At 55.4% G+C, this 26,581-nt stretch overlaps 5 protein-coding genes across 5 annotated transcripts; 1 reads left to right on the forward strand and 4 right to left on the reverse strand.

The window, feature by feature from the left end:
• Positions 1 to 1,043: 1,043 nt before the first annotated feature.
• BKA78DRAFT_358682 (Golgin subfamily A member 7/ERF4 family-domain-containing protein) lies at positions 1,044 to 3,248 on the reverse strand (the record flags this gene model as incomplete). The annotated part of the gene is made up of 3 exons (XM_066892361.1): positions 1,044 to 1,699; positions 1,834 to 3,165; positions 3,210 to 3,248. The coding sequence occupies 3 exons, from the start codon at positions 3,246 to 3,248 to the stop codon at positions 1,529 to 1,531; spliced, it is 1,542 nt and encodes a 513-aa protein (XP_066749072.1). The 3' UTR covers positions 1,044 to 1,528.
• Positions 3,249 to 4,125: 877 nt separating this feature from the next.
• BKA78DRAFT_244543 (uncharacterized protein) lies at positions 4,126 to 7,172 on the reverse strand (the record flags this gene model as incomplete). Its single annotated transcript, XM_066884042.1, has 5 exons — positions 4,126 to 4,623; positions 4,675 to 4,808; positions 5,160 to 5,672; positions 5,769 to 6,686; positions 6,794 to 7,172. Coding segments are annotated over 5 exons (2,442 nt in total), but the record flags the coding sequence as incomplete, so codon positions are not given.
• Positions 7,173 to 9,078: 1,906 nt separating this feature from the next.
• BKA78DRAFT_329149 (glutathione synthetase large chain) lies at positions 9,079 to 10,828 on the reverse strand (the record flags this gene model as incomplete). The annotated part of the gene is made up of 3 exons (XM_066889646.1): positions 9,079 to 10,248; positions 10,296 to 10,371; positions 10,527 to 10,828. 3 exons carry the CDS (start codon positions 10,826 to 10,828, stop codon positions 9,079 to 9,081), a joined length of 1,548 nt encoding a protein of 515 aa, XP_066749074.1.
• A 3,021-nt stretch (positions 10,829 to 13,849) lies between these two features.
• BKA78DRAFT_244413 (P-loop containing nucleoside triphosphate hydrolase protein) lies at positions 13,850 to 15,912 on the forward strand (the record flags this gene model as incomplete). The annotated part of the gene is made up of 2 exons (XM_066884028.1): positions 13,850 to 14,061; positions 14,112 to 15,912. Coding segments are annotated over 2 exons (2,013 nt in total), but the record flags the coding sequence as incomplete, so codon positions are not given.
• Positions 15,913 to 18,402: 2,490 nt separating this feature from the next.
• BKA78DRAFT_301871 (transcription factor/nuclear export subunit protein 2-domain-containing protein) lies at positions 18,403 to 25,674 on the reverse strand. The gene is made up of 4 exons (XM_066887390.1): positions 21,452 to 25,674; positions 21,243 to 21,376; positions 21,136 to 21,188; positions 18,403 to 21,072 (listed from the first exon to the last, which is right to left on the reverse strand). The coding sequence occupies exons 1-4, from the start codon at positions 25,400 to 25,402 to the stop codon at positions 18,695 to 18,697; spliced, it is 6,516 nt and encodes a 2,171-aa protein (XP_066749076.1). The 5' UTR covers positions 25,403 to 25,674; the 3' UTR covers positions 18,403 to 18,694.
• Between the last annotated feature and the right edge of the window lie 907 nt (positions 25,675 to 26,581).

Raw genomic sequence — 26,581 nt, forward strand, 5'->3', positions numbered from 1 at the left:
CCCTCCTCTGGATTACTGTACTCTTTGTGCTGCTACTGTAATGTGCTTGCGCACCTGCTTCTTTGGAGATAATCGTACACGCACACTGTATTGTGGATACATAGGAAAGAGAGATAGATGGCGCGGAAAACGAGAATGAAGACGGAGGGTATCAAGGCAGGAGAAGCAAGTAGGAAGGAGAAAGCAGGCGGTAGAAAAGGGGGAAGAAGGATGGTTGGAGATGGGAAAGGGGGGTGAGGAGTGAGGAGGAGCGATCCTAGTCCACCCAACGCTCAGCATCGACGGCGGCCGTTCGACGGTACCAGGCAGGCTGTCGTTGCACGGCAGCTTCGTCACATTGCGCGCAGCAGCAGACAGCTGCAGACCCATGGAGGTGCAAAGCAAATCTGCCTGCGAGCCTGTCTGCCACACGGCCGCCACCACGCCACGCCGAGCCACGCGAGCAGGGCGAACGCGACGCGCAAAAGAAACGGTGCTGCGAAGGAGGCCCACCTGGCACCTGCTAGGTAGCCAGCCAAAAAGCAAGAAGCCAGCCAGCCAGCCAGCGGACCCACCCATCCATCACCCCGGCAAAACCCACGCGCCCAGCCCAGCCCTCGACAGCAGAAAACGCTCGAGACAGCATAAAAGACAACAACGCTGGCTGAAGAAGCAACAAAACCCCCGTACGAGAAGAAGGAAAACAGCGCTCAAAAGGAGAAGAAGAAGGCGAAAAACAAAAGGCCCGGCCAGACTTGTCACCGGCTAGACGCAGACAATCAAAAACTTCCTCCTGCCATTTCGGCTCCGGCGCCTGGGAAAAAGACGTCGGTTGGCCTGGTTGGTATTCGGCCGCAACCTTTGCTCGTTTATGCAGGCGCTGCGGAAATTGTGACGTGAGGCGTTGTCGCCGTCGTCCGAGGCTGGCAGAAAACGGAGATTGACAAGACAGCCCCAGGGCGGCGGGTCAAAAAGCAACCGGCGCCCCGCCAGGGTTGAGAAGGATGAGCCACAACGTCCCGACTGAGCGGAGCGACCCAGGTATTGTCGCAGAATTGGCAGGATAGTGGCTGCTCCTCGTCCGCTGGTCGGTTGCCTCTTGGTGTGGTGGGCCAGTTCCTTCTTCCTTTGCCCTAACGCGGCGCGACTGCCAAAAGGAAAGAAAATACAAAGAGTGAAATACAGTATGAAATACAGTAAACTGAGTAGACGAAGGTCAAGCAAGAGAGAAAGAAAAAGGACATTTTCCTTTTGGCGAACAAACCAACTAGGAAAGAGCCCTTGTATGTGATGATTAAACACCGACTATGTAATAGGCGCGGGCAAAACACACAAAGACGGGTTCTCAGATGTCGCCATCTCCACGTCGGCCCGTCGGTCCGTCTTGATTGCCTCTCTTTTATCCCCTTCTTGCGTACGTATTAAACCACTGCACTACTGTTTACTGGGGGGCTTTGTGCGTATACTGTTCAATCCCAGGCAATATCGCCCAGTTCGCTTGCTACAATCGTGATGGATGCATTCCTCTTTTTTTTTATCCGGAGCATGTCTATACCGTTATGCCGGGCAGCTGCGGAAGCCCTTTTTCTCCAGGTGAACCAGGCGAGGCGGGTGACGGTAGGTCGTCGCCGGGTTGCAGAACGGCACTGGCGGAACGTCCTGAGCGGAGCGAGGCCGTAGAGTCGAGGCCGATTTGGGGGTCGGGTATTTGGATGTCGAGCTACAAACAAGCAGGGTCAGGATGATTTTTCCACAATCAAATGAGGTCGTACGGCATTGTAGGGCAGGAGTGTCAAGATTTCCGTGGTGCAGGGGCTGGGGAAGCTGCAGCGCAAACGCTGCTGTGGTACTTACGCTCATGTAGCCCGTTCTCCGCAGCGGGATGAGGCGCACCCCCTCCTTGACCCCCTTCAATCGATTCCACTCTTCCATCCACTCCTCCAGCCGTCGAAGCCGCTTCTTCACACCCGTACAGCCCAGGTCTTCCCAGAGCCACAGTGTCGCCACGCCCATGACTGCGTCAAAGGCCGCTCGCGCGCTCCACGGGCTGAATGCCGCGACCAGCTCCGTGTTCAGCTTCTTGATAATGTCGCGGAACTCATCCTCGGATATGTATGGATCCAGAACTTCCGGGTACAAATTGGCAAACGTTGGCGCCAGGTCCCCTACCAACATCCAGTCCCGCTTGACACGAATGACGCGCGTGGAAGCATAGAGCGGCGAATTGATGGCGACATGAGGGTTCAAGTGCGGAAAGCAAGGATGTGACGGTCCCCAGGGATACTCTTCATCCTGCTCCTCTTCGTCTTGTATCGGGTTCGATTGCTGGCGCGAGCGAAAGGTGCCGGTCTGCTGGTCGGCGGGGATTGTTGCGCGCGAAGCAGTGCGAGTCAGGCGCAAGCCGGCCTCGGCGTCTGGGCCAGCGCTGATGGCGGTGGGGTGGTCTGCGCTTGGAGCATGGGAGAGACCTGCGGCGCGGGCGGCGACGTGGGCATCCATCGATGTCTTGGGTTTACGGCTGGCGGCTGCAGCTGAGGACTCGGCGAGTGGTGGTGAGTCGCGCGGAGGGCTGCTGTCTTCTCCACCGTTTCTCCGCTTGTTGCCGGGCACGCGCGCGCTGGTCCGGGAACTGTCGCCCGCTGACCCCCACTCTACTTGCAAACTGCTGCTCTGCGGGCCGTTGTGGGGAAGTTTGCTCTGATATTGTTCAATCAGCGTCAGCAGCGGGTAACCGTCCCTCTCTCCCAAAGTTCCACTCGAAGGCTGGCGGTCGACGGGGACGTTGGGCAGCGAGTCTGGATGGTGCGAAGGGACGGCGAGGGGTCGCGGCGACGAGTTGACGGGATTCCAGAGGCGCGAGGCGGGGGCTCGTGTCGGCTGGCCAGGGGCGCCAGGTCCAGGGCGGAAGGGCGAAAAGTTGAAGAGACGCTGGGTGAGGCTCCAGCGGGCGGGTGGAGAAGGCTGGGGGTCGGGAGCGAGTTGGACGTGCGAATTCTCGGGCGATGGTAGCCTGTTGGAGGAGTGGGCGGTCGCAGCCGTGATGGTGGTGGTGGTGGTGATGAGCTGGCGAGGTGGAGCCGGTGGAGGAAGAGGGACAGGAACGCAGGGCGAGGGCGAGGGTGCGGCAATGGTGTCGAATAATGTCGCGAAAGGGGAGCAGCTGGACGTGTTGGACGTGAAGAGGCGCTAGTGCCAAGCCAGCAGAAATGTCTTTCCCAGCTGCTGCGCACCGACACGACAACAGTAGTAGTAACCCGCGCCTGCGGCATGGAGAGAATAATTGATTGAATATTCCTCTACTCCTACAGTAGACGACAGGATGCTTTAAGTCGCGATGCAGCGTCACCAGGACACACGCCCCTTATGGCTGGCGCCTCGTTTGCGTCCGGATCCGCCAAAGCCTGGGGCCCCTGTTACGACACTGGCACGAGCATCCCAAACCCCAGCCAGGCACTGCTGTGTTGTAGTAGGTACTCCTAGTTGCTTGCCTGTTTGCTACAAAGACGGCGCGATAACCATCTATTACTCTATTTTACGTCCAAGCTTCCAACCACCTCCTCAACCCACACGGCAACAATGCCATCATCCTCCACCCGGAACACGTCGCCCGACCCAGCGCGCCGTCACTTTAGCTCGACCCCGAGTGAGCCTCTTTGGCTTGCTACCGATGTAGCTCCGTCCTTGGTTGGGCTTGCCGAGGACTTGTCGGCGTCGCCCGTGTTTGACTTGTTCGAGGGAAGCTTGATGGCTTTGTACTACGTGTATTAGATGACCTACTTGGATGCACGACCCTCGTCCTGCTCTACCCATATGTAGGATCCTGTCCAGCTTATTCATCGCCTGCTGTCAAACCCGAATCCATGGTGTATGCCGGGGTATCTCTCTGTGTCTCTTCAAAGCCAAGAACAACCTTTCGACTTCCATTTCCTAATCCGTGCCGCATGCCTTTACCTCAGCCTCAGCCCTGCTCCGCCATCCCATCCTGTTTGCTTTTTTTCTTTTTCGTCGCATTTCTTCTTGCGCCGCCCCACTCCATTACCCGTGCCCATGCGCATGCCTGTGGCCCAGAGGATGAACGAAAGAAAGCAATGAGCGTGTGACGTTTGGAGTCGTCTCAGATCAGGTCAGGTCTGGCCTGGTCCATCATCACATATTGACGTGCTTGTTGGCCGCCGCCTGTATGCGCCGCATCTGCTCGCGGTGTGCGTTTTGCCAGTCCACCGTCCGCATGCGCTCGCCGAATCGCGACTCGCGTTCCTTGTCGTCCATCTGCCGCTTGAGCTGCCACGCCTTGGCCTGGTTGCGCTCGCTGATCATTGCGCCCCTTCGTCGTTCGTCCGCTGCGACAACTTGCGTCGGCTCCGTCGACTGCTGCAGTGACTGCCTCCAGTGACCCCACGTTTCCATTTCCTTGCCTCTGTCCACTGCTCGGTCGCGCACTGGTTGGTGGGAATCAAAGTTGTGTGGCTTGTGGCCCCTGGGTGCATAGTTTCCGGCTCGACTCTGCATCTGACGCTGTTGCTGGAGCTGATGCTGCATCTGAAGTGTGTGTTTGTGCTGCGCCAAGCCCTGTTGTCTTTCTTGCTCCAACAGCATTTTGCGCTCCCGCAGAGACATCTCATCTGGGTCCTTTCTGCTCAGTTGCTCGCGGATCGATGACGTGTCGCTGGGTGCCCTGCTCCCGGCCGAGAGCACCGGCGAAGCCAGCGCTGCATTGTTGAACGAAGTCGTGTGAATCTTGCTGCGCACCATGTCTTTACGTTGGCCGAGCAGCGTTTCCACTGGCAGTGTCGTCGGTATAGGCGCCGGTCTCCTGCTGTGGCGTCGATCTGCCGCTTGTGTAATTTCCTCTCTTGGATGTTCGACCAAGGTCTGTTCCACGAGGGCGTTGTGTACAGGTGACGACGCTGTCCGAAGGTGGGCTAGGTTTTGGACAGCAGGCGAGATGCTTGAGCGATTCGTATATCGATTTGATGATCCACTAGAAGTGCGATGAGTGCTACTAATAGGCCGTTTAGGGGGTGCGTGCATCGAGGGCGAATTCCTGGCTGGTGTTGCTGTGGCCTCAGGGGCAGAGATAGTCTGGCCATTTCTAACCACGTACGGCACGTAGCCATCCGACGACGACCGCGCCGTAAGCGGCGTCTTGCCTGGTTTGACAGAAGACGACGCCTGGGAACCGTCTTTGGAGTGTCGTGCTAGCTTTGCCTCCCTCGACTCCGGCTGTGGCGTCACGCCTCCGGCGCTCGTCGGCGTTTCCGTAAGTGCGCCAACGTCCACCTTGACTCCCGGGCTTGAAGGTTCCGGAATGGGCTCCAGCTCTGGCTGATCGGCGAGGGAGAGGTACTTTGCCCATTCGTTCGTGCGATACGCCTGCGCGACCTTGGAGATCTTGTTATCGGGAAGGTGATCTTTCAAGCTACCGCCGGCGGAATGGGTAATTTCCGACCGATTGGTGGACTGCTGCGAGGGCGCTTCGTTGTCGCTCGCACGCTCATCATCGGGGACTGTAGAAGGTCGAGACTGAAGACGATCCTCGATAGACTCGCATTTTTGTGCGTCATTCGATGCTGTTGGCCGAGTGATTGGGTCCGAAAGTGTTTCTGAAACCTCGGGGCGTTCATCGGGCTCCATGCTCTTTCTCACTAGCTCTCTAGTCTCGATAACGGCGTCCCAAGTTTCAATGTTCGAAACTTGATGGTTTTCAGAATTTTGAGCTGCAGCATCACTGGCCTCGTGTGCGCGTCCATTGAGCCCTCTGTTCTCGACATCGTCGTTGAGAAGGGCACTGAAAGGCGTCCCGACCCTTGAGAGCGCTGGCAGAGACGCAACTTGCTCATTCAAGTCGTCCAGCGTGGCAGCAATCGAAGATGCCTTGTCATCATCAAAGTGAGGGATGACCACGGCTTCATCCGACAGGATTTCCGTGTCTCTCAGGCTTTCAACGTCGGCAGCTGGCAATTGATCCTTCTCCAGTTCGTCATGGATTGAGGCCACGGAAGACAATACCTCGGCGTCAGACCTGGAACTGTTGGCAGACGGAATGACAAAAGGGAGCGGGACGGCTATGGGAGCAGCAGGAGCTTCAGGTAGACTTGATACGCAAGGCTCTTCTGGTAGGTCTTCTGGGAGATGCGTTTCCTCGGCTGAGTATGTTTGTTTGGGATGACTCGGGAGTTGCGGAACGGCCATAGTCACTGGTCTGCCGTGCGAGTCGATTTGCTGAATTTCGTCGCTCCCAAGGCTCGGTGGTGAAGGCAGCAACTGAGCATCGGTTTCTCGTCCAAGTGTTGCAGTTTGTTGCGTCTCAATGCTTCTGTCCGACTCCGACCGACCGATTTCCTGTAGGCTCACGGTAGTGGCCTTGTGCATGCTGGGTGCTGCTGAGCCGATTCCAGAGTCCAAGATCTCCAGAGTGGTTCCTTCGCTTGGTTTGTCGTCGTAAAGAATTTCCCATTGAGCCTTGTCTCGATTAAGCTCATTGAGATTCTTTTCGCCCATTTCAGTGTCGATACGGTCGCGTTCTTGGTCTTGCGCCCGACGCTGAGCGTCCTTTTGGGCCCTTCGCTCCCGGACGACCTTCCATAGCTTCATTTGCGACGCAATCCCAAACAGACTGAAAATGACAATGCCAGCGATTTCGACGCGAATCCCTCGAGTGATGGGATAAGAGTTGGTGGAGAGGGGAAACGCGTTTTCGTTCAGGCCTGTTCGGCAGCAATTAGCTATATTTGGGTCGTATCCCGGACGTACCCTGGGTGCGTGGGTGCATCCAATCCTTGTCCATGTCAGCCTGCGCCAGCGAGTCACTTACCCCATAAATAAAGCCAGAACTCTTTCAAGCCAGCCCTCGAAAAACAATCGATGCCCAGCACCGTCGCTGTCGCACCGGCGAACGAAATGCAGACGATGAGACTGTGCAGCCTGGTGTATCGAATGAAGCTAAGGCCGTAGCACGCGGCAATGAGACAGGCTATGAAAATGCCTCTCGCCGCCTTCTGCGGTATCAGGCCACCGGGTTTGAGAACCAGGAACCACATCGCGATGCAAAAGCCTCCGAGAAGGCACCCTAAGCCTTGTGTCATGTCTGCGAATACCAGCTTGGCCAAACTGCCGATAAGAAGGCTCGTCACCACTGCCACAACGAGAAAGGCGCCTTGGACGGCGTCTGTAACCGGCGGATTCATTAGATATTCGATCAAGACGATCACTGCCAGGGCGGCGCCGAAAGCTGCAGAGAATGCGACATGCACCCTATTACCGTCAGTTGTCACTATTGAGAGATGTCGTCGCTACTAACCACGAATTGCGTATGCCAATCAGAGCGTAGAGTGCACCCGAGACAATCAGCACAACACCAGCAATCGCAACAGCTGGAGTAACCTTTGGCTCGAGCGGCAAACCGTGACCAGGGTAAATCCACGCTGTTAGGACAATGTCAGCTGCAGCCTTTGAATGGTCAGTCGCAGAATGCATACCAGAGCTGGAAGGTGACGCAGCGCTGCTCGTCGCTGACGAGATTCCCGTTACTGAGCTGGGGCCTGTCAATTCTGTCGAAGTCGGGGCAGCGACGGACGTTGTGAGTTTAGCTTGGTTAGAGGTATTCGAGGTTTCTGTAAGAGACTGTTGCTGTTTTTTATCAGAGACTGAAGTCAATGTTGATGCTCCTGCGAAGTCATTCCCGTCTTGTCGAGGTCGAATTCCTTGTCCAGGCAAAGCCAAAACTGAATGTAATGGAGCGGCCAGGAAAAGGCAGACAATGTGGCAGGGGAGCCTCATGTCGGATATCAAGATGAGAAGAGTTCCAGCACAAAATGCTTGCCGAATCTCATCGTCGACTTTGAGGTAAATAGAAGAATGTAAGGATTGGCAGCTCGAGACGTTGGTGAATTCGCAATCCTCGCGCGGACAGGAAGTGAATGTTTCAAGGGCTGCTGGACGATGTGGGGTAGTGAAGAGCAGATGAGCGAGCGGGAAGAGGCGAGCTACGAAGAAGAAATGACTGCGTACGATGGTAACCCTACGATCACGTAGTGAGCATTCCATTCGCAAGACCTGGCAGCGTGACTAAGGAGCCATCAAATCGCATATTGCACGTCGAACGCAACGGAAGTGGGCACAGAAAGCGGCATCTGCATTGGTGCATTCGGCAGATCAGCCTTCTCAGCGCCACGGCATTGGAAAGACTTTGGACAGAGATGATGCTGTAACAGAAACCCAAAGCAATGTACTCGGGCGTCCAGGATGGAGCTGTTGGTAGCATGGGCAAGGCCGGATTGGGGGGCATGTAATTGCATTCCCAGGACGGAGCGAGCCGTGCACTTGGTCCAACGAGACCTCGACAAGACCTGATAGGACGGCGGAGAGCAGAAAGCTGCCACTGTTACTCTTGCAGGACGTCGAGGTGGTGAGGCTTGGGAGCCAAGATGGTGGAGGCCTCGATGCAACCAGCTTGGGCCAATAACCCTTGTTCCTTGGTCGGGTGGCATGCGGCCAACCGTTCGCCTCGAGCTCCCGTCGGCGCCTGTCCGCCCGTCGCGTCGCATCATCCCGTCCACATCGACGACCACGGCGACCGCCAGCGCCGAGGAATGCGTCCAAAAGAAAGTGCACAGTCGACTTTTTCGTGGCTTAGCGGCTCGCTGCAAACCTTGAATCGAGAACCATCCCCACCGGAAAGCCTGGAAACAGCCGGTTGCCTTGAGTATCTTCTGCATTCAGGCCGCCTCTAGGAATACAGTCTCGTCGCCAGGCGGGACGTCACCATGTTGATCTTCGCGTCTTCTCCTGGTCCTGGCCCGAGACGCTCAGTATCAGCAACCGTTCTGGATCCCAGCAGTGTGCCAGCCACAGCTGCGGCAGTATCCGTCCAGTCACCAAACGGCCCGCTTTTTTCGTCATTGGTCGACTGTTCTCCATTCTCTAAAATGCCCAAGGAGGCTGCTCTCGTCCAAGGACTTCAACTTTCTGTGTACACTCCTGTCGACCTTTGATGGAATTGTTTCGGCATTCCTGGCGAACACCACGGGTAAGGCGCATCTTCTCTAATACGACCCGGGTTGTGCAAAGTGCGACACGGGCCAGCCAGACAGCCACGGGTTACACATCGACAAGACAGATGCTGTCCACGGCCCCAAAGCCTGCAGCAACCCCGCCTTCTTCGCTTTCATTGCCTTTGGTCCGCAGCAGATATCCAGCCTCCCAGTTTTCCAGGATGTGTCCTCTGTCAGCCGCGCCGTCGCCGTGCCGCCACAGACACACCCCGTACACACCCAACTCTCCGATGACACCGCCTTTTCGCACTTCGCCGTTCCGGATGATGACGTTGTTAGCCGGTGGCGGCTCGATCATCTCCATCAAGATGTATGCAGGCCAGCTGGATTCCGGAAGCGTGGCCAAGAACGGCGGGATGTTGCCGCGATAAATGTTGTTTCCGCCACCCTCGCGTTGGGGTTTCAAAACGTAGCGTTGCGCAGAATTGGTATCTGTAGCGAGCTTGCGCGCCTCCAAACCGGCTTCGCTCTTGTCAAGCGGATAAATAGGTGCAAAAGTCTTCTTGACGCGCGCGACCGTCTCTTCATCCGAAAGGAACCGTGCAAGATGCGGTGAATGCGGCGTCGCCAACACCTGTTGGACCTTTTTACAGCCGGCCAATTGAAGCAGAATGCTGGGGCATTTGATGGCACAGCTGCGCTCAATGTGCAGGCGCGCGCCCCATTCGTTATCTCCCAAGTAATCATCTGGTGAGTATCCTGCGCGAAAATACACCGTGCTGACTTCAAATTCCTTGCCAGGCGCGTGCTTGGGTCGGTAGATGAGATTTCTCTGAGAATCGAGCTTGGTTTCATCCAAGACTTTGCTGAATGGCACTCTAAATGAACGCACTCCACTCTTGTTCAGAAGGGAATATTCCAAGAGGCGCTGGTCAAAGACATTTCGCTCCGGGTCTTGCACCACGAAGAGAACGCACAATGGATTTTCCGATTTCGATGGGCCGTAAGCAATGTGTGCTGCTGCCAATCCAGCAGCTAGAGAAGGAACAGACTTGCTTTCGGGCAATGTGTCTTGACTGATTGCTGGAGATGCATCCGCTGGGTATGCCTCGATGGAGAGAAGATGCTTGTGCAGCTGAGAGACTCGCGACGAAAGTCCTCCGAAAGAGGAGGCAATGGTGTTGAATTCGACTTGCTTGATTTCGGGCTTGGCTTCGATGTCTTCTGGATCCAAATGAAGCATATAATCCGAGCGGAAAAGACCAAGAGTGATGTCCTGCAACATGTCAGTCTCTGTGGAAAATGCCGACGCTCTCGACTTACCTGGACAAATCCTTCTTTCTTCACTTCAAGGTGCACCTTCCACAGCTTGGCGACAAATTCATCAACTCCTGCAAGTCTACAATCCGTGTCAGCAGAGAAAACATGAGGCCTGCTGATCCCTGCCGGAAAAGGTGCAAGCAGCCAGTATTTTGTGCCACAAGGAGGCACAATTCCCTTGACCAGAAAACTAGGAAGCAGAGAGGTCAGGGGTATAAGTTTGAAGCCACGCACTCTTCCACGATTTCCCGAAGCCACTCTTCATCTCTGGCAATGGCCGAATAGAGCTCGTTGTAGGACTTTTGTATTGCGAGTCCTTCCTGATAGCAATGCCTGGGAAACAAGCTCGGGAAGAGTGTCACGGGCGCCGTGGTTGCAAGTACGCCGGCCGGGTCCAGGGATGATGCAACAAAGGACGGAGCAGGTCTTACTGCTAGGCCGTTGGCAATGGACCAATCTTTAAGGTTGCTGAGCAGGAACTGCGCCTGCTCGTCCGAAAGCTCAGGCGGGTAGCCATGGTAAAGGGGTTTCGACATGATCAGGGGCAATCTGCAAGAGGTTGATGTATCTTCTCTTGTAAAAGCCGGAGGAGAGTGAGAGAGAGAAAAGAGATGGAGCTGGAATCATTGCAACGACAGGCCGGCGGATTGCTAATCCGCCATCACCAGTGGCACGTGCACCACGCTATCCTCTCTATGCTCTAGCGCCATTTAGCGCCGTTTAAGCGAGAACATGGCCGCCCGCCTGAAGCTCTTACCTTTCCGGATGCACGTAAACCACCATCAACATCATCTCTCTTCAACACCTCCAGCAAAACACCTTTGGGCAATTGGTCTGCTTCAGCTTTTCACTGACATCGATCGCAACATCCTGCTTTCAATTCCCGCCTCAGTTCCTGTCCGGCAGGTCTGAGTTGGGCCACAAAAGCTCGTGACACGCTCGACCTGGTTGGTGTTTGGCACGTACGCGACATCAGCAGCTTCCGCTTTAGGGTGTGTGTCTCCCTGTCATCCCTCCACCCTGGACCTTCCTGTTTACACTCAATGCCAAGTTTTCCTCCAGATCACCGCTTCAAATTCTCGAATCCGCCCTGAAACCTCTCTCACCATCAATCAATCCGCTCCCAGCTTGGACCCTTCACCATGATTTCGCTTGGTGAAATGGATCCTTGGGACTGGAGCGTCGACCAAGTGGTCGAAGCTCTTTGCCAGAACGTAACTTGGTTGCAAGATGCCGTTCCTGGTGTGACCCTTCCAGACGCCGGCTTTCTCGAAAATGCATTGCGCGAAAATGAGATCAACGGTTTCACGCTCCTGACCTACGTTGACGATCAGATCCTCAAGTCTGATTTTGGCCTCAAAGCGGTCGCGAAGCGTGCGGCCATACGGTGGGCGATTGGGGCCCTCCGAGACAGATCCGCAAAGTATTCAGCACAGCTCAGCGGTAAAAAGTCTATGGCTGAAGGAGAGAGCCTTGCTGAGCACAAGATTCCAAAAGCTTCGCCACAAGTCAACGGCACGGACATGCAGATGCAACTGGACAGTGTAACTACTCTTCCATCTACTGGTGAAGTCGCCCGCAAGCGAGCTGGTGAGACATTCATCGTCGACAAGCAGGGAAAGAAAAGGCGCAAGCTTGTTCTTGGTGCTGCCAAGCAAGAATCTCACGACGTGACAAAATTCGACTTCAGCAAAAAGTTGACGGTGGATCAAGTTTTCTATGGTGCTGCGCCTTTTGGTGAAATTCTCAAGGACGACGACGACTTTGGAATCAGGCAGACAAGCAACCCGCATCCGCTGGCCGCAGAATACGTGTACCGCCACCTTCTTCACTTCATTGGCGCACCAAGGCGAGAGAGATTGGTACGAGGCAACCGTCAGGCCGTGGCCATCTATCCGTACAAAGACGGCTCCCAGCCCGCAGATCAACCACGCTCAGTCACTCTCCTCACGATCAGTGGAAGCGAGGCTCAAGCTACCCGCGAAGACGCGTCGACCATCGAGCCTGATATGCAAGACGCCACCTCGGGCAAGACAGGCGAAGAAGACCAAGTTTTGCCGCTCTACGGAGACTCCGATTCTGAGGGTGAGGATGAAGCGTCCCTCCTGGACGAGATGGAGAACGATCGTCTTGAGGATGAGGCTCTTGGTATTTCGAAGCATTCGCCTCTGACCAAAGAAGTCGTCTCGGCTACTATCGAAAGCAGAGTACAGGAGTTTGTCGAGTTGTGGCAGACAAAGAAGTTGCCTCTGCGTGAGCGCACAGCCCGAACAGTCTGGCGAAAAGCAAAGCGTCGCTCAGACAGAATTCTTCTCGTTGTTGAGGCCCAACGTAACATCTCGCGCATTACGGGACGTCTTGAGAAATACAAGGGAGCTCTTCTCGCCGATCCGTGGCATTCTAAAGAGGACATCCGCAAGCAGTGTGCGGTGCTTGAAGAAAGTGTGTTCCAGATTCAAGAACAGCAATTCCGTATCTCTGTATGGGAGAGGGCTACTGAGCCTCCAGCCATGCCTCGGGCTACGCCAAAGAGCAGTGCCTCAAAAGCCCACAAGAAGAGGCCGGTAGTGCGCAATGGCGACGACGCGGGTGATCTTGTCAACTCGGAATCCGACATCGAGGAAGGCTCAGACGGCCATAGTACACCTTTCATTGATGATGAGGAAATGCTGGATCACAACCAATCGCATCTCCAACGTCTCGCCTCGTCAGACCGTCACACGCCAGCAGGAGACTCTGCACTCTGCGTTGGTGACGATGATGTCTCAATGGGTGACACGATGGATGTCGATACACCTGCAGAGCCCGATGCACGCAGGGAACTTTCCCAGCGCTCTACAGTCAACTTGGATAGGACGGGCTCTGTGCAGTCCAACACTCCAGCGTCTGACACAGAGGCCTCAAACGTCATTGACCTCAGTCGCATGTCAATTTCCAGGGACAATACTCCAGCCACAGGACCCGTTGTCCCGATAAACCAGGATACAAATCTCACAGATGACGAGCTTGCAAAGCTTCCGTTCGATGAAGTCCGCACGTGGAACGTGGCCCAGCTCGAGGAGTGTAGCGACAGGAAACGGTTGATTGTTTTTTGTGTTCGGCTTCGGATCCAAGACAAGCGACTCGAATACTTGAAGAGCGACACGTTCATGGGTGATGTTGAACGGTGGCTAGAGGGTGCCACAGGAGCTGAGCCCAACACGTTGTTCGATGAACAGAATCTTCCGAAAAGGAGGCCTGGCACTATCAAGCTCTTTGTCAAGCTTTTCGTTTGCTGGCATAAGGCTCGTGCGAATTTCTTTAATCACTTTTACGAGGGTGCCCTTCATGTCGCCAGAGAGTTGGCCTCCCCGTTGGACGTGAAACCACTCAAAAACTTTTGGAAGTTCCTCCGCACCGTCATCCTCTCAGCTCCATCTCCAACCACCTATCACCCAGAGATGATCAGTTCACGCAAGAGAGTCGTCCAAACCAGTGCTGTTGGCCGACAAATGCGCGAAAGCGCCTTGGAGCGCCAAGGACTCCAAGCTGAGAAGGTGCGACTTGCCGATGAGCGTATGAGTTCCCTTCCACCTGACTCGACCCCACGTGTAATCATCAACATCGGCAAGACTGAGGACGCAGGTGACGTTTTCGTTCATCCTCACATCGCCTCTAGGATCAAGCCTCATCAAATCAGTGGTGTCCGATTCATTTGGCGCGAGGTGATTGAGGCAGGGCAAGGATGCTTGCTAGCCCATACCATGGGACTAGGCAAGACGATGCAAGCGTAAGTCTTATCTGTGTATCGTTACTGGACTGTGTTCTAACATTAAATAGGATCACTTTTCTGGTTGCCATGACCGAGGCTGCAAACTCGGAAGACTCCAGTGTCTCGTCTCAGATTCCGGCCAGGCTCAAGGCCGCCCGGCACCTCATAATTTGTCCGGCGTCCCTAGTCAGCAATTGGAAGAATGAGCTTCATCAATGGATCCCACAGAACGTGGCTCAGAGAATGGGTGAGATCCGCATCATAGAGTCCGACGCGCGAGCTACACCAGCCCAGCGTAGAGATGTCCTCCGGCCCTGGTACGAAGGAGGCGGAATAATGCTCATCGGCTACGAAATGCTCAACAACCTTGTCCAGCCAACGGTCACAATTCCTTTGACTAAGGATTTCCGAAAGTACCTGCTTGAAGGGCCCAACTTGATCATCGCAGACGAGGCCCATCGCTTCAAATCAGCTCACTCCAAGACCCGGAAGGTATTTGAGCAGTTTGCTTCGCTTCACAGAATTGCCATGACTGGTTCTCCACTGTCAAACGACCTGGAAGAGTATTGGTCAATGATTGACTGGTGTTCTCCGGGGTACCTCGGCGACGCCACCGAGTTCAGAGCTTACTTTGTCGAGCCCATCGTAGAGGGACTCTACAAGGACAGCTCACGGCGTGATCATCGTCGAGCTTTGAAGTGTCTCGCCGTCCTCAAGCGCGAGATTGAGCCCAAAGTCAATCGTGCCGACATAACGGTTCTCAAGGATGAGCTCAAACCCAAGGTGGAATTCCTCATCACCATCCCCCTTTCCGAGTTGCAAGAAAAGGCGTACAAGCTCTGCGTTTCTCACATGCTGCCAAATAATGAAGACGTCAACGATGTTACAATGTGGAATTGGATTCACATCCTGCAGATCCTCTGTAGCCATCCTCATACTTTTTGGAAAAAGGTCAAAGAGAGGGCAGAGAGGGATGTTCGCAGGACGAATGTCCAAGTGGACCCCCAGGATGATGACGCTGAACCTGAAGAAGAATCGCAAACCTCAGGCCTTATGCAAGTCCTTGCCGCCGGCGCAGAGAAGCTGTTCGACCAGATCCCTCACCTTGAGTCCCCTATTTGGTCTTACAAAACCGAGATTTTGTTGCAGATCACCCAGCATGCCAAAAGTGCTGGCGATAGGGTCTTGGTGTTTTCTCAGAGCATTCCATCGCTCGACTATTTGCAAGCAGTCTTCGCCAACGAACCAGCAATCCGCTGCATGCGTCTGGACGGCAGCACAAAAATGACGAACCGCCCACAGTTGCTGAGTGACTTCAACAACAAGGGAATTTACGACGTCTTCCTAATGTCCACAAAGGCAGGCGGGATCGGCTTCAATATCCCTGCAGCAAATCGGGTTGTCCTGTTCGACTCTAGTTTCAATCCCCAGCACGAAGAGCAGGCCATTGGTAGAGTATACCGAATTGGTCAGCAGAAACAGGTTTACGTTTATCGTCTGTGCATCGGGGGCACTTTTGAGCCCAAGGTCTGGGACAAGGCTCTGTTCAAGACCCAGCTTGCTTCCAGAGTCGTCGACGCCAGGAGGCCCGAGAGGCACGCTGAAAGAGTCCGGGAATACCTTTTCTACCCTGAACCGGTCGAGCAACAGGATGTCTCCGAAAATCGTGGCAAAGATCCAAAGGTTTTGGATAAGCTACTGGACGACATGGCAAGGGGCAAGGATGTTGGAATCCGAGCTATTACCACCACGGAAACGCTGATGGCTGAAGACCAGGAGGGGGAACTCGACCCCGAAGAGATGGAGGAAGTCGAGGCCATGATGAAGAAAGACGGGGGTAGTCGCGCCATTGATTCAGCGAGCTTTGGCAGAGCGCGTGAGGTTGAGGAGCAAGCCCGGCTCCAAGAGGAGGCAAGGCTTGCATATCAGGCACAGCAGAGACAGGCACTTGAGGACTCTCGACGTCGTCAACAGCAGGTCAGGGAAAATCAACTCCGTAAGCAGCTGTTGAATGCAGGACAGCCTCACTCGGCTCCTCAAGAGTCATTCCAGCAGCTTGCACATCAGCCTGGCATGTTCACAACTTCGGCTCCTCAAGAGTCGTTCCAGCAGCTTGCACAGCAGTCTGGCATGTTCACAACTTCGGCTCCTCAAGAGTCGTTCCAGCCTCAGGTCGCGCATCAGTCTGACAGGTTCACAACTTCGGCTCCTGAGGACTGGTACCAGCCTCAGGTCGCACATCAGTCTGGCATGCTCACATCTCCAGCTCTATATCAGCCAGCTTTTGATCGGCCGGCTTTTGAGCGTCCAGCCTTTGGACAGCCCACACACTACCAGATGGGCCCTTTCGCCGCCCCTCATGCCACTCAGCATGTTCCTTTGCCAGCGTATCATGCCGAACAGAGGGCTGGAACTCAACGCCCCATGGGCGGCGTGAATGGCCAAGGTCCTAATACGGTTTCCCGGTCTAACATTGCTTTTTCCGAAGACCGTCCAATTCACAGTCCGGAATATAACAATGTTGGGCTGGCTAACAACCCGTACGGCGTGATGAATTACCCACACGTAGGCGCTCTTTCTGATTTTGTTGCTTCCAGGCGCGTCCGCTCCCAGGAGCCACAATCTCAGTACGTCGCCGAGAACACGCACACGGGGCGATTTGCATCCTCGCCTCCACAAGTCGAGCGAGACACGAGACTCGGATCTACCAATGGTGAGATCGAGAAAGGTCATCCCGATAGTATGTTGTACTCCGGAGTGATGCGGAGGGTTGCTGGCGTATCAACGCAGCCACTCCGCCAGGACTCAGCACAAGCTCAAAGCTGGCTTCGTGATGAGTTTGAACGTGACGCTGACAGAGCTCGACCCAAGTCGTTTCCAGAGATTCCGATATTGGGGCGTGAGGAAGAAGAGGAACTCTAAGTGAGACGGCCTCTTTCTCGTGCAACTCCACAAACGACACTGGATCTGCTGCCCAGATCAATCCTGTACGACCACTTCCTCGCCCGACGTTCCCCTTTCTGTAAAGTATGACGACGAAGCATCGACGAAGCATTCGACCGCCGGCACAACCTTCCACCGCCTCCCTTTTCGCCGGCATCACGACCCTCTCACGAAGTTTCCAACTCGCAAGCATCCCGCGTACATGCGGCGGCGTTTTTCCCTTCCACGGTCATCGGCATCGGCATCGGCGGCATAGGCGCACAAAAGTTCTGAGCGCTTCCTGAATTTTCCTCGGTGCGGCTCTTTTTTCTTCACTCAAAACGGCATGGTGGCAGCACTGGTTTTTGTAAAAGATACCCCCTCTTGCGTTTTCCTTTTTGTTTTTTTGCTTTTTCTCCTTTTACTCTCGACTTGGGTGGTTTTGGGTGGGCGAGTCACACACGGTTTCTAGGTTTCGTTGGGTTTTCGACTCGATTGATTCATCTGGCCGGACTCGGAGTCGGGGATTGCGGGCTACGTCGGGGCGAGGCTCTTTTTTCTTTTCAAAATTTTCGCACTGCCCATGGTGGAAGTATAGCTTAGGCCCTCGAAGGCATCATTAGACATTGAATCTTGAAAACCCAACAAATGCGTTTGTCTCGTGAATGGTGCTCCGTGGGGGTGGCAGTAGACGAAGAAGCGGGGGAATACGGCTTTCGATCGCAGTCATCAAGAAGCTGGCGCTAAGTATGGACGCACGCAACGTCTACAATCTCCGAACTAACGAGAAGCAAAGATTGAAGAATGCTGGCCGAGATTTCTGGATGGGGCCGTCTGTGGCACGGCAAAGACATGATACTAAATAGAGAGATATTCTGGCTTGTGGAAGTCACGCATGGGGTAAACCCATTCACCGGATCTGAGCGAATGAAGATGCAGAATTGCGCTTCAATTGGCAAGCTACACTGCCTTCTGCCCCGTAACGTGCGTGGGTCGAAACGTCCAAGGTCAAGCGTGGAGGAGACGACACCAGAACTCCACGTGCTGCCTGCCGGCTTGGAAGTGAACAGACAGCCCTCTGCTTCGAAGGAACATACTCGGATGGAAGAGAGATTGATGGGGCATATGGGGGAGGCAAGAGGACTGGCGTGCATTGTGATTGTACAATACATGGGAGTTCAAGGGCGCGAAACGGTACTTGTGCTAAGAGTAGAAAGGGAAAGGGTTTCGGATTCTTGAGAGATAAAGGCAAAGAGATGAATACACCGGGAGCATACTATGTACTCGGCGGGGCAGAGATGCGCACTGCTTTTGTGGGTGCTGCTGCGTTGGGTTTTTGGCAACAAAAAAAGTAAAAGTCAGTCTGGCGCTCATGAAGTGTGCGAAGCACTACAGACAAATACTGGTCGTCCTAGCAGGATAGGTAGGTATGTATGTGAGGGCACGCAGGCAGGCAGGAAGCATTCAAGTCTCGATGCTTTGATTCAAATGCTTGATTCGGAATATTTACCATGCACGCCTTCTTCTTCCACTTCATCCCATCATCTAGACGTCCACCCTTTTGACAAGTCCGCCACTGGGCAGCATCCTTCCACCCATCAATCCATGCACTGGCTCTTCTTTGCTCTCTCCCTTGAGATGGAGATGTGGTAGAGGAGAGGAGAGGAGAGGGAGAAAAGCAACAATTAGAGCCCTACCACCTCATGCAATATCCACCACTAATGCTTCTCTACCTGTCGCCATCGCCCCTCGCGTTCCGCCTAGGTCTCTTGCTTTCATTTCCCATGCCGCCGCTTCCACCATCACCACCCGCGCCATCGCCTCCCCTCGGCCGCTTGCGCTCAGATCGTCTTCCATCCTCGCGATCACCGCCTCGCTCCCGCGGCTCACGCCCTTCGCCTCTGCGCTCGCGGCCGTTGCCTCTTGTCTGACCGCTGGAGCCGCCAACACCCGTCGAGCCGTCACCGTTTGGCGGGCCGCCGTGGCTACTGTGGCCGTGGTGGCTGCTGCTGCTATGGCCGTGCGAGTGGCTGCCGTGGCCGCCGCTGCGGCGGTCGTCGGCGCGCGAGCTGCGTCCCGAGTCGCGGCTTTCGCGCATGCTACCGCCGCCCATGGACGAGGAGCCTGGTGGAGAGGTGGAGCGGTGCCGCATGCTGCGGCGGTGCATGCCTGACTGCTCGCCGCCTGGTGTTCCCATGTTGTCTGCGATGCTACGGCGATGCTCGCGTCGGCTGCTGCTGCGGTGTTGGTCCATACGGTGGTCTTCGGGCATGTTGCTGCTGACAAGGTCTCCACGGTCAGAGGCACGCGAGTCCATACCGCTGCGGCCACTGCCGACCTGGTTGTCGTACTGAGAAGGCATAGGCGTCGAGGGTTGCGAGTGTGTGGGCGAATGGGTGGCGCCAGGTCTGTTGGCTCTGCCGCGTATAGAGGCACCTCTGTCAGAATCTCCACGGCTGTAGCCGCCTGATGATGCGCTAGACTGCGCAAGCACATTTGCTAGGTGCGAGAAGCGCTTGTCCTTGTCATTCGATGCAGGGCCTGTTGGAGCCGGCCTCCCTGTGGTCGGCGACTTGACAGACGTGTGTCCGCGAGGGCCTGCTGGTGGCGGGAAAGACGAGGAAGCAGACGGAGCGGGCATGTCGTTGCGGCCCCCAGGGATCTGGCTCAGACGACTTGGGTGGACACCAGCCATGTCTGCTGCTGAAGAGGGAGCTTGGTCGTTGGGAATTTCAACTCGTTGGTCACCTCTTCTTTCGGCAGTTGGCCCTGAAGGTGGACCACGGTCGTTGTGCTGTGACTGAGGAACCGATGGGGATGGTCGGGAGTCAGGAGCATTGGAGCGAGCACCACTTCTAGCGCCCCGACCGCGCGGACCTGAGGGAACATCGGGAGCATTCAATCGACCATAGCTCGGGTCAGATGTCCTGGGAAAATCTTGATTCAAGCGGCCGTGGTTGGGATCCGACGGCGGCCTTGGTGGAGTGGGTTCAAAGAGTTCGCGACCACCTCGAGAAGGAGGAGGCCCAGGGAAGTCGCTTCTACCACTTCGATCGCTGCGAGGTCCAGTGGGCGGAATACTATTGGGGTCTTCGCGCCTTTCGCGAGAAGGAGGGTAGTTGGGCGGCATGCGGTCTTGGTTAGGAAGCCTCCGATCGTCGCGGTAATCATCGCGAGGTTGGTAGGATGGCGGACGCTCTTCGCCACCTCGCCTTGCCGGGCTATGAGGCCTCGAGCCTCTGCCACGTCGTTCACGCTCTGGTGGTGCGGCCATGTCTTTTTCAATCAAGGCTAAGCGTTCTGGGTTCATTCCGCTGCGCTCGACTGAAGTTGGTCTTTCAGGCAGCGGAGCGCCCATGTGGGGGCGTTCACCAAGCCTGCCAAGACGGTCTGGATGGGAGTAGGGACCAGTACTTGAAGGCGGAGGCATAGTGCCAGGTTGCCTGCTCCATCCATCATTTGGCTGGACTTGCGGATCGAAGGGGGGGCGTCCGCGCTGGTTCTCGCTCCCATCGAAAGGCGCCCGGCGAGGAGGAGGTTCATTCCACTGCGGCGGTCCCCTCGCACTCTGCCTAACGTCCCTTGGAGGACCTCTTTGTCTGTCTTCGGCGTGCTCCCACGCTTCTCGACCCGGCTGCCACTGTGGCTCGCCGCGACGATCACGGTCCATGTGCGCGGGCGCAGGACTCCTGCTGGTTCGACGGCGGCCGGATGATTGGTCTCTACTGCGGTCAGGAAAGTCGCGATTCATATCTCCAGGGCGTTCAAGACGTCCATAGTCACTCGGCGGTTGTGGACCACGACCGTCCCCGCGCCGCGAATGTGGATCCGATGGGCGATCTGACATACGACCCCGAGCAATCTGAGGTTCTGGTCGGTTTGGAAGGGCGTGAGGCTGCCTCATGTTTGGCTGAGATGCAACTCTGTTCATGTCGGGGCGCGGTAAAGAACTGCCAGAGTGAGAAGGAACAGGGGTCGACAGTTTCGAAGAGTCCGATCTGTGTATCTGCGCATACGCAGGCGTTGGGGGTCTCGAATCACTGGATTTCTCCTTGTCGGATTGGTTGCCCCTGGATTCGTCGGGTTTCTTGCTCTCTGTCTGGTCGCCTGTTGTTGATGTCGTTACTTTTGCTGTTCCAGGTGGCTGCTCGACTGTTTGCATCTTCTTACTGTCTTCTGCACCCGCGTTGTTGTTCGCCGTGCCATTAGGAGTTGTGCCGTTGCTGTCGAAGTCGTCAGATTGGTTGCTCTCGAATATCAGGATCGAATAAACTCACGTAGCTGAGCCGGGCTTGAACTCTGGCGCAGCACCATCCAGCTTCGTACCGCCAGTCTGGTTCTGATCCGGCTTTGGTGTCCCAGGTCCCTCGGTTCCCTGGCGACTCGATGGTTTCTGAGCTGGGGTGTCGGCCTGTTTTTTGCGGTCAGATACTTGCTGGATCAAGTCGATATATGTGCCCGTGTCTGGGCAGTACTCAGCACCCACCAGCCTAAAGGCTTGCGGTAACAGCCACTGCGACTGCCTCTTTCTGAGATCGCCGATCAGTGATGTGGCCGCAAGCTTGAGGTCCTCTCTCGTCTCGCTCCTCCCAAGAGACTCGATAGCATCCAATTGGGCCTTGCCATGGAAGTTGAGGGCGGGGAAGTTTTGATGAACAGCCTTAAGGATGGTAATCGCGTTGCGAATGTGCATGTACTCGCCACCTGTGAAACAAGCTTTGAGGGCATTGTTCAAGTTGATGTGCCACTTGTACAGGAGACGGCGGAAGTCTTCGTAGTTGAGAAGTTCTTCCGTCTTTTCTGGGAGCCTCCTGAGAAATCCAGGCAGATCCCTCTTGGGCCCAAAAGCGTGCTTTTCATACACTTCCTGGCTGGCATGCCATCGTCGCAACTCCTTGAGGAGTTCGTTGAGGAACCGACCTAGGTTCTCCGCCTCGCGCACTGTGGACATGAAAATCAGGTTGGTCAATAGCTTGTCTCTCATCAGCCTGTCAACCAAATACATCATCTTGAAGCCAGGAGTGCCGGAGGAGTGTAAGAAGAAAAGCATCTTGAATGTGTAATGGGCGTCAAAAGGGGATAGCACCAGGCGGGGCAAGAAACATTCTTGAATGATGTTGTCGTGGAGCTTTGGCGAAAAGGACAAGGGGTGTGTAGCAAACCAGTGGTTCTTCTCCTTCGACAGCCGGCCGCGACAAGTCTGGTAGGTCGAAATCTGATTCTTCATCTCGGATCGGAGGCGATCCTGAAGGTCCATGATGGCCTTTTTCTTGTCATCCCTCTTCTTGATGCCGGCAACGGACACGTCGCTCCGGTCAGACATGAGAGACGAAATTTTCTCCTGCTGTCTCTTGATTTCGAGCTCGTAGCTCGCCGTCGGGACGTGCATGTCATTCAGTGACAGCTGCCAGAAAGTGGTGTAGAATGAAAGACTCATTTTCTGATCAAAGTCTTCCGGCAGAGAAGGCCTCATGCGGGCCATGAGATCCGTGAGCACAGGATGCCAGGGCTCTTCAGGTATCGTCGCCGTGGGTGCAGGAGTGGCAGCAGAAGGTGTCTCGGGAGAATCATCCTTGACTTCCTCCTTCGATTCCTCTTTCGTGTCGTCGTTCGTCTCTCCCGCCTCCTTGTCGTCAGATGCTTCGCCCATTTCGATGTCGCCGTTTGTCGCGGCCTTTTCGGCCTTTGCATTTTCTTTCCTCTCTTGCTCCTCCTTGGCCTTTTCTGCGGCAGTAGCTGCATCGGCCTCAGCGATGGCTTGAGAAAGACTCGGTCTGCCGACTGCAAAAGCTGTCTGCGCTTCAATGCCAAACTCAGCCATCAGAGAAACAATGTCAGGAATCGCGGCATCGAATTCCTTGGGAGTCATGTTTGTTCGAAGGACTTCAAGATATTGTGTGAAAACCTGGTGGAACTTGTCCAAGTTGGTTCCAAGTACCTTCAGCGGAGCGTCGGAGACTGAATCGCGATGGGGATAGAGCTGGCGTTCCTGTGCAATGGCAACGAGGAGTTGACCAGCCAAACCAGGCTCGACGAGAGCCTTGAGAAGCCTTTTGGCAAAGCTTTTGTGTTGGTATCTTTGGTCGTGAATCTGCTCCAGGGTCTGCGCCTGCAGGACCTCTCCTCCGGCCATAGCCATGGTTTGGTTGTCGTTGAAAACAGCATCGGCAGGAATTCCCGCCATTTGTGACAGAAATTGTTCCAGAACCTCGAGATCGGTGGAATTGCCAGCGCGGAGCTGGTGAGTGACGTAAGAGAGGATGGGTGTGGGATTCATGATAGAGTAGCGCTTGAAGGCGCGGCCGGCAAAGAGAGAGAGAGCTTGGAGCCAACGACTGGTGAGCATACCGTCGGCCTGTACTCGGTCTCGTCCCTTGCCACCCAAAGAATTCATCAATGACCAGGTCAAAACGTCGTACCCAAGGTATGTGAAATAGCGGGCACACTCCACAATGACCTCGACAAGATTGTCGTACGACTCGATTTGGTTGAGAGCCACACGGAAGACGATACCTGGAGAGGAATAGGCGACCTTGGCCAAGGCACGAGCCTGCTGTTTTGTGTTGGTCTTGCTGATACGCTTGAGGACGTCCTTGGTTTCCGCCGTGGATTGCGCAAAAGCACTCTTCATGTCCTCCAACCTCGATGTTTGACCTGTGTACCACTCGGCATAAATGTTGTATCGGGTGGCGGTGGGATAGAGCTTGAGCAGGTCCCAAACCTCATTGACAACACCCGGGTTGGATTTGGTCAAGCTGAGGGCAGGGACTATGAGCCTCTTGGCGAGATCAGCCCAGCGCTTGAAGTTTCCTTCAGACTTGTCTTCAGCCAAGCTCCACTTTCCAATACGAGCCAACTTGGTCAGGAGGGCGGGATCATGACCAATCTTGACTCCCGAGAAGTTGAGGAGCGAGCCGCAAAGCGAGAAGACGTCGTCAACGTTCTGGCAGACCGGAACGTTGTCTGCCCAGTCGTCCCAGTAAAAGCGGTAGTCGATTTCATTATCGTTAGAGCCGTTCCGGTCAAGTTGTGCCCATCGAAGGACCTTGCGAGGCTGTGCTTCAGCGAATCGAAGGTCGCCCTTTGCGGCACCGGCCTCGGAAGAAATGGGCTTCTTGGGTGACCTTATGCCGTCGCGATCGGAAAGCGGGCGAAGAGACTCGTAAACCTTGCTGATGCTATGGTTCAAAATGCGATGAATGTACTCGGGGAGATCAGGATGGACGTCTGGCAACCAGGGAAACTTTCCAAGAATGTACATAGACTCTGGAATGGCTCCGATGCAGAGAAGGGACTTGAGCAGGGCGATCTTCTGGTCTGCAGGCTCCGGGAGCTTTTCCTTTTCTTCCTCCTCGGGCTTGGGCGTAGCGCCTGGCTTTTCCTCAGGCTTCACAGAGGCCGACCGACTGGTCTCTACCTCCCGCAACCGTGAGGCTCCCAGTGGAAGAGGTGCTGTGTCGTCTGCCAAAGCTCCTGCCGTGGCCAAAGCATTCAGCGTCCCGCCTCCGCGAGCCTTCTTCTCGCGCTCTTCCTTCTCCTTGAGCAGCGTCTCCTTGACCTGAGCCATATCCTTGTCGAGCGGGTAAAGGTGAGGGTAGAGATCTCGTAACGAAATGAAGCCGATTTTGATGAGGAGTGCGGCGAGGAAGATGAGGTTGTCGGGAAGGACGTCGTGAGGGTCGCGGGCCGAGGACGCATAGAAGCGCAACTTGAACCCGAGAAGTTGTGCAGCCACGCGATTGCCAGCTGGGGGAAGGGTCTTGGTCTGGGCGATCCATTCTCTGTTGAATTCCGCTTCGGTGATGTCCTCGGGCTTCTTGGACTTTTCAGCCTCCAGCTCTTCAACAGAAACGTCCCCTGAAGTGATGCGGCGAGCTCCAAGCTCAAAGAAGGCCTCAAATCCCACCTCCTTCAACCGGCTCCAAAAGACTTGATCCCTTTCTTCCTTGGCCTTCGCCAGCTGTTCCCTGTCCTCTTCGGAAAGAAGCCAGCCAGAGCAACCGGGTTGAGCCCATCGCGGTAGAGACTCCAAGCCCAATGTCGTCCACTCCAAACCCTTGAGACCCTTCTCTTCAGGCCACCAGGAGCTGACACGGAGAAACTTGATGAAGAATCGGTAGTGCTTTACAAGCAGGTTTGCAAAAACGTCAAGTGTGACGTCCAACACACGACCAACATCCAGATCGAATGCTCCTATCAACGCTTTAACGCGCTGAAAGGTATCGGCAGCCGTTTCTCCAGAGGGTGGTTCGCTGTTTGTAGTCGTAAAATACTCGGTCATGAGCTTTGAATAGCCCTCGGATTCCTCGCGAAGTAGGTTGTAGTTGGATTGGCGGTAGAGCTGATTTGTTGCATGCCGTGTACCCATCTTGAAGAAGGTGATGCGAACCATTCCTAGGACAGTAAGTAGGGGAACATCCAGCTCTTCTCTGACCATGGCAGGAGGAATCTCCGCAGCAGCGATGATTGACTTGAGCGCTGGCGATTCCGCATCAATCTCTGCCAGAATCGAAACACTGTCCAGGAAGAAAGAGGCAGTATCCTGCGCCTTGTCGCCTGCCTGTGACAAGAGCTCCTTGACGACCTGACCGGCATCCGTTGAATCTATTCTTCCACCAAGACCAGCTTCTACCAGCTCTTGAAAGATGACACTCAACGCCAGGATATCTCCACTCTCTTGAGCCTGTACAGCCGCGTCCAGGACAGCTTTTCTGCCAGATGTCTTCCATGCAGTTCTGTGCTCGTCCGTGAGATATTGGTAGGTGAATTTCATTGGGATTTTGGATGTAGCAGACGCAGGGGGCGCGCCAGGTCTGTCCGAAGCGGGCTTCTCAGCGGGGGTCGATGGTCTGCTATGCGGAGCACTCTGGACCTGTTGTTGGGGTCTGCTGACAGTGGGGCTGGCCGGTACATTGTCGCTTCTGTGGAGGTTTGCATGATGCGACGCCGGGGCTGAAGAATGAATATTAGATTCAGAAGGCCCAACAGCAGGAGTGGAAGACGGGCTGTCCGCCGCAGCGTCTCGCTCACCACGGCGTCCACCACCAGCGCCAGCTCCTCCACGGCTATCCCTCCTGCCCCGCGATGACCCTCCTCCACTGCGCCCGCCTCCACCTGGGCTGTTGTTGTACTGGTTTTGCTGGGCCAGGTTCATGTTGTGCGGCCGGTGAGGTGAGGGCCTTCCGCCGGAGTCGCCATCCTGAGTGTAGGTCCTCTCGGGGCGCTTGCGCTTGGGAGGAGGCGCCATGGCGACCTGTTGTAAGAGCGAGGAAGCCTCAAGGCTTGACCGTAGTTGCTATCGTGGTGCGCATCAAAGAAGGCAATGGATTTCAAAGCAGATCGCAAGCTTGGCCTCGTCGGCAAGGTGAAGAACTGCGTCGGTGAAATGCGATTGCAAGATCCGGGATGCAATCGGCTCCGTTTGACAAGTGAGGGTAAGAGAGAGCGTGAGGTAGAAAGGTGGGCCAAGAGATCGGAGTGCGGCGGTGGTTTGGAGCTGTTGGTCGAGGACGTGGGACCGCGATTAAAGACAGTGGAGCGCGCGACGTTTCCGCGCCAAGAATTGCACACGGCTCACCGCCTGCCCGCCCGCCGAGCTGTCATACCTCAGGCAACT

Source organism: Phyllosticta capitalensis, assembly GCF_038381095.1.
Source record: "Phyllosticta capitalensis strain CBS 128856 chromosome Unknown BKA78scaffold_1, whole genome shotgun sequence".
Classification (NCBI taxonomy): Eukaryota; Fungi; Ascomycota; class Dothideomycetes; order Botryosphaeriales; family Phyllostictaceae; genus Phyllosticta; species Phyllosticta capitalensis.